Raw genomic sequence first — 9,405 nt, 5'->3', positions numbered from 1 at the left:
AAATTTTTAGGGATAATCGAACTGAGACAATCGCGTTTGAAGTTTAATTCTTCCGTAGTAATTCAAACCTTTGATAATTTCTTATTATTTTCCCTGTACAAAGAACATTTTGATTTATATACGAAAAAATTCGATATTTTTTCTTCTTTCCGTACATGTGCTGAACTCGTTTTTCACGTTTTGTGCTCTATTGCATGGACCGATTTTGGACGGCCTTGACATTTAGAATCAGTATATGATGACCTTTCATTTTTTGTGAATTTCAGCTTGTGACATAACCCCCACGGAAGTCATAATTTCTGCCACGGAGCACTCTACCAAAAAATTTGGTAAAGTTACTAGATATAGAAAGTACCGCAATCATCCGCCATTTTTGCGCAAATTTGCTGCCAACTTAAAAAAATTGACAAATAATGTCTGAATAGCTGTAATTTTTTATAACCTAACTTCATAGTACTGTCATGTTTTATAAAAATATCTCTCTTTCATAGTCTAAGAAAAATATATACAGATATCTCCAAACAGGTGGAACAATCCCTAACATTAAAGTTACTAGAATCTGGTAACTTCCGCCATTTTTGGCCAAAAATCATGCGTTCTCTCTCTAACACACGAGCCCAATGGATTGCGGTACTTTCTGTATTTAGTGACTTTAAAATTTGGTTTGCGCATGCGCAATCCGATTTTTTGACATCTCCGTTAGTTATGAACCGATTTGCATTACATTTTGTATGTAAGCACCTCGAATAAAAGTAAAACTAATGCCGATCCAAAAATTTGTTTTACAAGCTATGCTGATCTGGTGGAACAGAAATCAGAATCAACCCCTTAATAGGGTAAGAGCCCACGACGACCAGACCTTCGTCATTTTTTAAAAGCTAAAAGTTTTTCTGTGGGTGCCTCTAACACTCTGCTATAGATGCGAGAGCGAGGCGACAACTGTTCACGTAAATGCGAGTGAGACAGCGCGTTTACCTGCTGCGATCTTTTACTGCGCACCATCTGTCGTTCACATGGTATTATATTATGTAGGTTAGGTACACGTTTCAGGCCTCAGAAAGAATAAGAAATAAAGATAGAGTACGCGTACGCTATAACAACGTGAACGTTTGTTTTGAACCAACATCTCAGTTAATTTGACCGTTGAGAGGACGAAAGTAAACATTAGTCAGTGGCGTAGGGTTTATTTATCTTTATGGGCAACAAAGTTTATGTTTTGTTTACATGTGCAAACGTAATAACGTATCACTAAATATTTATGATGAAAAGCTGTATGTGTTTGAAAGGTCCCTATTGATCTATGATAAGGTATGGTGATACTTCAAAGTGGGAACTTAGAAGGAAATCTAAACACATTAAAATGCGAAAATTCCCGTATGCACGTCTATGACTTCAAAACACATACCGATGAAAGGTTATGTTAGGTAATTCAATAATTCCACAAATAATACAGCTTTTCCCCATTTCAAAGGGCTCCCATAAATTAATACACCATAAATCGAATAAGTCCTGCACTATAAAAACGCCTAAAAATTAAGGAATCACGTTTTAACGAAATAAACAAAATACCTCTCAACGGAAAACAAAGTTACAGCGTTGCCGCGTGGTGCACTAATCACCATAACTTTTCTTGTTACGCCGTTTAATTGTAAGTTAAAATTGTTTGAGTTACTGAACTCTTATAACTTATAAGCATCTAAAAATCCATTTAGATTACTCCAGATGCATATGTTATTAATATTCCCTTAAAAACTATCTCGTGAAATGTGACAACTTAGCCTCCTGCAATGTTAGTAAACAAACGTAATGATGGCACGCATAGATAAGCATCAGCATCTCTTATCTTTATTTCTTACTCTGAGTTTCAGGCCGATCCAGACTTGTTGCGTATCTTCGTATCGTGTGTGTGTATCGCATCCTTGACACGACACGGTGCAACAGCTACGCAACTCCAGACAGCACAAAGTATCCGTATCAAAAAAAGACACGGAGAGTCAATTGGGTTAATTCATTGTATCACAGTTTTTCGCCTCTGAAGCACAGCTTAGCTGTGTCTGAAGGTTGTGGTATTATTAAAAAATGAATTTGTCTATGCCGCGTATATTTACATTCACTATGCACGAACGAGAAGAAAAGAAAACCACGGAGTTTGTTTGCAGACTTAAATTTTCAGTCAGTGAGTGGTTTATACAAAAACTTTACTAGGGTCCATTCAACAGATTTTGAACATTTGATTAACCTTAATGGGCCAACAATTTCAAAAAAGGATACAACATTTAAAAGGCCGGTCCAATTCTTGTATCGTATCAACCGATTTCGAAATTAAATTGGACGGCAATATTTTAAAAAATAAGACAGCACCAATGACAAGCACGCTGTCAATTGTATCTACTACTCATTTGAACTACTCAATAGATTGATGTTTTTTTAAAAATCGAACATAGGGAAATTACATTGCATGCAAACTCGTATGTTCGCATTTAAATTTACTAATTTTTTAATTTAAATTCACTGTATATAGTTCAGGGAGTTTTTTTGAGTAAATAGAGCGCAATTGTTTTCCAGAATTCTTCATTTTACCCCACTGCTTCACAGCACACTCCATCCGTCGTTCAGCCTTTATCTGCGTTTTGCATTCCAGCTCCGAAAGGGAAGAGCGAACAAACAACAAAATACAGCGTCTCTTTCTGTACCTACTGTATTTCAGGAACTCCATACCATTAAATCTATTCTTGCCATCACTCGGAAACTTTGATATGTTACCATATAAGGATAAAAAATGCCAACTCCATCCTAAGGTGAGGGGGAGTCCACCCTCCTTCTTTACGGCCCTGCCAGTAGCTACCTACTGCAGGAAAAAAATCGACAACCCAACGGTTTATATTATTCTATAGGATTCATATTTTCAGTAACCGGTTGGTATTAAATTCATTAGTTGAACTCATGGCTGAAGTCAGTTTTTAATTTAATAATAGTTCATCCAGGAATTTTTCAGCCAACTCACTCGCGATATATTTGTGTGGTACCTTGGGTTAAAGGTGGAAGCTTTTTTGTTATATATTTTTTGGAATGCCTGTAAAAACACAGTTATAGACGTCAAAGGATGATTTCTTTTTCCACAAATCCAAATTAAACTGAGCTTGCAAAACTGCAATTCTCCTCTTATTTAATCGTCTCATTATCTCATTAATTTTTGAGATTTCCATGCTAACAGTTGGGAAAAATTCATCTGTAAGTACCTTGTAAGTGTGTACGTACAATGTACATTCATCCGATTAGTTATACATTCTTCACAAAACCCTATGTAAAATCTCATACAAAAGCTACGACATCTGGCATAAAATTACAATAACTTTTACACAATAGCAGTATTTATTTTTTAAAATGTTGTTTACATTTGCAATGAGAATGAACTATAGAAAATAAGGAGTTACATTACGACTTGGTATAACTCTTTCGGAGTCTGGCACTGCATGAAATATTTTGGGTTCAGACACCTCGGGTGTTTGAAAATCAATAATACTTGCAACATTACCGCAGCGATAACAATAATTGGGAGCTGACCATATGGTAACCAATTTTTTTTTAAACATGTATTTATATCCTGAAACGAAACAATTAATTAGAATATATCACATGGAAAATTTTCACAATATACACTTGGTGTAGTATGGATTAACGTAGTGCTGGCCCCAAGCTTAAAAAATTTGGAAACATTGTTGAAGGTGACAATGGTGTCATGCAATTCCGAATATTACAGCAATTTCATTTGAAAATGAACCAACGATTGTTATTTGTAATTTTGATTTAAAAAATTACAAAATCACGTCCATTTAGATAGCAAGGGATTTGTAGGTATTGGGATAACGCAAATCAATACTTGTTTTGAAAAGATCACACTCAATTTTCGTAGAAGATTAATCCAGATATTCTTGGTAATCAGACTCCTGGGTGGAAATTCGAGAGGAATTTTTTCAGAATATATTGAGCGATGTGACTCATCACACAATCTTCGGAAAGTCAAGTTTCACCAAGATGGAGCTCTGCCACATTATGCCCTGGCTGTTAGGCAGTGGCTGAATCGATGATATCCAAGTAAATGGAGTGGCAGATGGAGTGCCATAGAATGGCTACCACGATCCTCCAGCTCAACTTTCCTTGATTTCTTTGTTTGGCGACATTTGAAAATGGTAGTGTATACCGCTGTATCTAAGAATATTCAAGAGCTAAGACCCAGAATAGCACACAAATGTGAAGTATTTCAACCCAGACCTCGACCCAGACTGTATTGTTGTCTGTGTATCCGTTTCGACCATTCTGAGCATTCATAACATGCATTCCGTTCTTCAAAATTTGATTGGTGGATATTTCTGTAAAGGGAACTTTTATCGCCTTTCGAATAATATTAAAGTTGGTGTAGCTGGGAATGTGGGTGTCAATGCTAACATTAAGGTAAACCTTCCCCCTAGTTATCTAAATGGACGTGCTTTGACTTTTTTTCATTTTTCATCAAAATTCATTCATTCATCAGTAATTCATTTTGAAATACAGCTCTGCATATGTCATTTATTTATAGCAATTGAGTAATCCAAACTTGCAATTAAAAAAATTATATCACCTTCATGCACTAACTGATGAGCTCGACATATTAAACTCAATGAGTTAATCTGCATAAAGTCGTATGTTGCATGTGCACCAAATAAGTAACCAGCCCCTCGAGGACTATTTGCCCTGCAACAGAAAAAAGACAGTTATCCTAAAAAGTATAATTTCTTGAACTATAGGAATATAATAAGTTTCACTCAGTTTCTATTCAGTTGTTGTTGAAATAATAAATACATAATTAAAATATTATTCGATTAGGTTCTCAGCCCATTCTAATGGTATGGAGTGCATTTTCAAGGAATTGAGACAGTTACGAGACTCCTGTACAACTAAGCATCCATTTTTCTTCACTGACCGTTTTACTAGTTGCAAACAAATTACTGCCAGTAGCGCCGCTAAGGCAGGGCCGTAGCCAGGGGGGTGGCACCCTCTGACTGGTCATGATCAGAATCGTAAAATAAAAATGTACAATAGTGTAATTTTTGTACATTGTAAATTAATTATCACAAATATACAATATTATTGTTGTTCATAATTATTACAATAAAATTGAATAAAAATGATTATTCTTGATAATTATAATACCTCGTATAATACCTACATACTACATTTTGTAGTATGAGTACAATAATGGTTATTAGAATTATGCAATTTGATACAAAAGTAACAAGTTTAAATGCATATCTGAAATCTGAAGTTATGGACATTCTAGTTCTAGTCTTGTTTCTTGCTTGACAAGTTGGCAACATCGCCGATTACATCGTACGCCAGCCAGAGGTTACGTGGAATCTATTGAGCATCGTAATATAATGTAATAATAAATTATGTTTGCAGCACCGGCACTGCTGTTGCAGTCGCAGTCTCGCACTCGCAGTTGGTGCGTCAGCGTCGGTGAATTGAATCAAATAGCCTAAGAATAAAGTTATTCCTTTCTTACATTTTTTAAGTTATTTTTAGCGAATTTTTTAAGAATTAAAAAAAATGTGCTATTGTTTGTGTTTTGTCCGTCCGTCCGTTTCTTATTTATGAAGGTATTTAAATGGAATTTGATACCTAGCCACTTGGACTCAAAGAAAATCGAACGCCAATTTCAAAATTTGGTTTTGTGCATATTTTTTGCTTTTTTGACAAACAAGTGTCTCGAGACTTCATTTTTGTAAGCAATAAGTGCACCCTCCAACAGTTCGTTTGTACCCTTACAATTTTCGTTCTAGCTACGGACCTGCGGCTAAGGTAAATGGCAACCAGTACAAAATGCTGTGCTGACATCATAGGGGGGCGTCCTATAAATCTTGGAAAAACTTATAAAGGAACAAGTCATATTTTCTGAAATCGTTATTTTATTATTATACGACTTTATTTTTTAGTGGGCAGGATTTTGCCCAAACGGGGAACCCTCAGGTAGTACTCGGATTAACTACCACAAGCTGACCAGCACCTATCTTGAAACTTTCTCAATCTTCATAGGAGTTCACCAGAAGTTTTCTGCAAATCTTCTTTGCACACTATTGGAAATTTTTTTTAGAGAAACTCTACTAAAATCACATAGTATCAACGTAAAGAATTTTGCCAAAAATTTAGGCACCTCTACTAGTGGATACTTATGCCGTTTTTTTACGGTAATCATAATCGCGTGCATTTATTTCCAAACACGGGGCATAACAAAAAAGATAGAAGAAATTTACAGAAGATAAATTGTAGAGGGCTAAATTTTCCACAAAAACCCCCACGAGGGGATATATCCATCTTTTACCGTTATTTCTGTTGCCCTTCGTTTTGAAATATACGCGAGCGAACCTCCACTCCACTAGTGGAAGTGTGGTGGGCAACTGAACCTACTATTTTAAACGAGACGTTATGCTTTCTCCCAATCGTACAATCGCCCGCTTGCTCGATGGGTTCATACCCATTAATTTAAAAGAGAAGGGATGGATCAATTACGATGAAATTTTGCAGGTGGATTCAAACAAGTAAACAGGTTTTCGCCCTAAGGCGAGCAACTTCAGCGCATTTTGCATGAATCGATCAGTACTTCCCAAAAGACCATAGCTATATGCGCTCGGGTTTTCTTTACTAGAGGCATATATGGTTAAAATTTCAAAAAAAGATCTTCATAAATAAAGAAGTAGGCACTGACTGCGCATGCGTACATATTGAGGTGTACATGTCTAATGTTTGCAATATCAAATATGTTTGCCTTTAACAAAAGCATCTGTGATTAAAATTTCCAAAAGATATCTCCACTAATAAAACAGCTGATATTGCACATCATTCAAAATTACTAACTAATAATTTAACAACTCGGAAGGAAAAGTCGGTTTTTTTAAATCAAAGCCTACTATGAATTGTAGTGTTCCTTCCCTACATTTTAAAAGACAAAAAGCTACATCAACCAGTTATTATGAATAATCCGCTAACTCAATACTTCAACTATAACCGAGACCATAACATACACAATTTTTAGTTAACCACCTCTCATTAATACACACCATGTTGCAATATCTTCCGGATCTGACCACACCAAATCACAGAAAGGTCCTGTATGTGGAATTTCTTGATTTCGTTCTAAGCATCTAATTTGGTCCACTGTAGTAATGCGAGGGCTTAGACCACCATGAACACATAAAATTTTCTCGTCTATCAACTATAAAAATTCTTCTTAGCGAATGGAAATAAATTTGCTCCCACACACTTACCGCTGCCACAGTTAACAGATCAAATACATTGCAACAATACTTCCACGCATTAATATTGCCATACTTTGTCAAACATTCATCATAAAACCCGTACACCTGAGTGATTTGTCGACTTTCATGGTTTCCTCTAAGCAAAGTAATCTTATCAGGATATTTCGCCTTTAATGTCAACAATCTTGTAAAAGTTTCTAAACTATAATATCCTCTATCCACGAAATCGCCGAGAAATATGTAATTTGTGTCTGGAACTTGGCCACCCCGACGAAATAATTCTTCCAAATCGTAAAACTTAAATGAAAATATCGATTAGATAGCTAATAGCTACCCCAGAACTGAATGTTACATACCTGACCATGAATGTCACCACAAACTGTTACAGGTGTCGAAACCGGCTGTACATTCGATTCTTCTAATAAAATTTCACTAACTATATCACACAACTTTTTTAAGTCGTTTTCTGGTAAATATTTACATTGTTTAGCGATCTCTATCCAGTTATCAATTTCTAACATCATTTCGAATGATTTTAAATAGCAAATATAACTAATTAGTTAACTTTGGGAAACTGTTATATTCCTAAACCACACAATTATCTTGGGTTGTATTGTTAATTTGAAATATCTTTCCGTTGTTAACCATTAATAAAAAACGGATTACTTATTTCTAGTCTATTTAACTTTTTTCGTTTTTTGACAGTTGACACCTAACCTAACTAACCACCACATTTATATATAGTTAAACAAAAAATTTGTATTATGCCAAATGATAAACTTTTGTCTAGATATTAACGTGACTCTGTCAAAAGCGCATGCGTTAACGCTTCTTACAATGAAAGGAAGTTGAAAATGGTTCAAAGTTACGTACGGTCAAAGATCAGTAGTATGATTTTTGGTTTATTGTAAACAGTGAAGTAAATTTACGGAAACGATACAAATATGTACGAGTTAAGGTTTATGAAATATTTACGTATACGTTCATTGTAAACAAACACTTAGGCTTAGGACAGAGCTTACAAACTACGAGCCTCGTCAGCAATTGCTGACGTCACGAAAGCAGCCGGTTACTTTCTGTAGAGCTATAAGCGTGCGGGTATAAACATACAGGCATTTAGCCATTTATTTTTTAAATTTATTAAATTTTCTCATTTTATTTTGTAAAGTATCGCCAATCCCATTCTACTTAGCTATAATTATTTAGTGATAGCTATACGTTTTATGAAACGTGTATCAGCAATCGCAGGCGACTGCACGTAGTTATATTGTAGTAGGCTCTCGCTCTGGTTAGGAGCATATACATTTTCTTAAAAAATACGATATTTTAAAAATTATTTATGGCGCAATAAACATAAAACATTATAGAAGAGGTACGCGTGATTCGTGAAGGTTATGTATGTTATTAGTATCGTTGAGTCATTGTTAGTATGTCTTTTATGTAGAAGCTCTTCACAATTTCGCTCAAGTTTTCTTCCATTAATTTTCAAACATTTCCATGCTCCTATATTGAATGTTGTAGTGTACGTAACCTCAAGGTTCTACGCTCACTTCACACTACAAGAACACGGAAATAAAGTCAATCCGGCAACGTTTCAAATGGCCACCCGAATGACCATTCCTTCCAAAACTAAACAACATGTCGCTTAAATTTGGAAATTAGGACGTGATTAAACATCTAAAGCAGGACTCCTTTACGTTAGTTGTAAACAACGCTATGACCTGAAGTACGGTTGGGAAGGAACGTAAAAGAAAACATTGAAATTATGAAAAGTTTATTTAGTAATGATTGTTATTATTAAGATTGTGAAAGTTCGAAAATATAGTCGAAATAAATTACGTTGCAAGAATAAACTTTGGAAATGGTAGTTCACCGTGTAAAAACAGAAATAGGCTGGAGAAAAAAAGAACTAGTTTTCACCAAAACTTCCATGCAATTGGAAGAAAAACCCTGTTTGATTGTTGTCAGACCAGTTTAGACTCGACTCTCCCCCCAGGAACGTGCACTGGCTTCAATGTAGGAGAGGCAACGGTGTTTGTTTTCTTCAGACCCGACCAGATCCACTCAGGCCGTCTGGTGACCCGACCAGATCCACTCAGGCCGTCTGGTCGGG

The 9,405-nt window shown here is 35.6% G+C and overlaps 1 protein-coding gene across 1 annotated transcript; it reads right to left on the bottom strand.

Moving 5' to 3' along the window:
* Positions 1-3,353: 3,353 nt before the first annotated feature.
* Positions 3,354-8,016, bottom strand: LOC116164527 (serine/threonine-protein phosphatase 6 catalytic subunit). The gene is made up of 5 exons (XM_031478720.1): positions 7,649-8,016; positions 7,302-7,589; positions 7,095-7,249; positions 4,619-4,731; positions 3,354-3,604 (listed from the first exon to the last, which is right to left on the bottom strand). The coding sequence occupies exons 1-5, from the start codon at positions 7,814-7,816 to the stop codon at positions 3,414-3,416; spliced, it is 915 nt and encodes a 304-aa protein (XP_031334580.1). The 5' UTR covers positions 7,817-8,016; the 3' UTR covers positions 3,354-3,413.
* Between the last annotated feature and the right edge of the window lie 1,389 nt (positions 8,017-9,405).

This window comes from Photinus pyralis, unplaced genomic scaffold, assembly GCF_008802855.1.
Source record: "Photinus pyralis isolate 1611_PpyrPB1 unplaced genomic scaffold, Ppyr1.3 Ppyr1.4_LG2, whole genome shotgun sequence".
NCBI lineage: Eukaryota > Metazoa > Arthropoda > Insecta > Coleoptera > Lampyridae > Photinus > Photinus pyralis.
This window is presented reverse-complemented; position numbering and strand designations above follow the sequence as displayed.

What these genes read in the sequence shown, in the direction of transcription:
- LOC116164527 (XM_031478720.1), bottom strand. Translation starts at nt 7,816, where the DNA reads ATGATGTTAGAAATTGATAACTGGATAGAGATCGCTAAACAATGTAAA. An exon ending in GTGGTGACATTCATGGTCAG is followed by an intron (nt 7,590 to 7,648) that starts GTATGTAACATT and finishes TTTTCATTTAAG; the next exon opens with TTTTACGATTTGGAAGAATT. An exon ending in TCATCAGTTAGTGCATGAAG is followed by an intron (nt 3,605 to 4,618) that starts GTGATATAATTT and finishes GTTTCGTTTCAG; the next exon opens with GATATAAATACATGTTTAAA.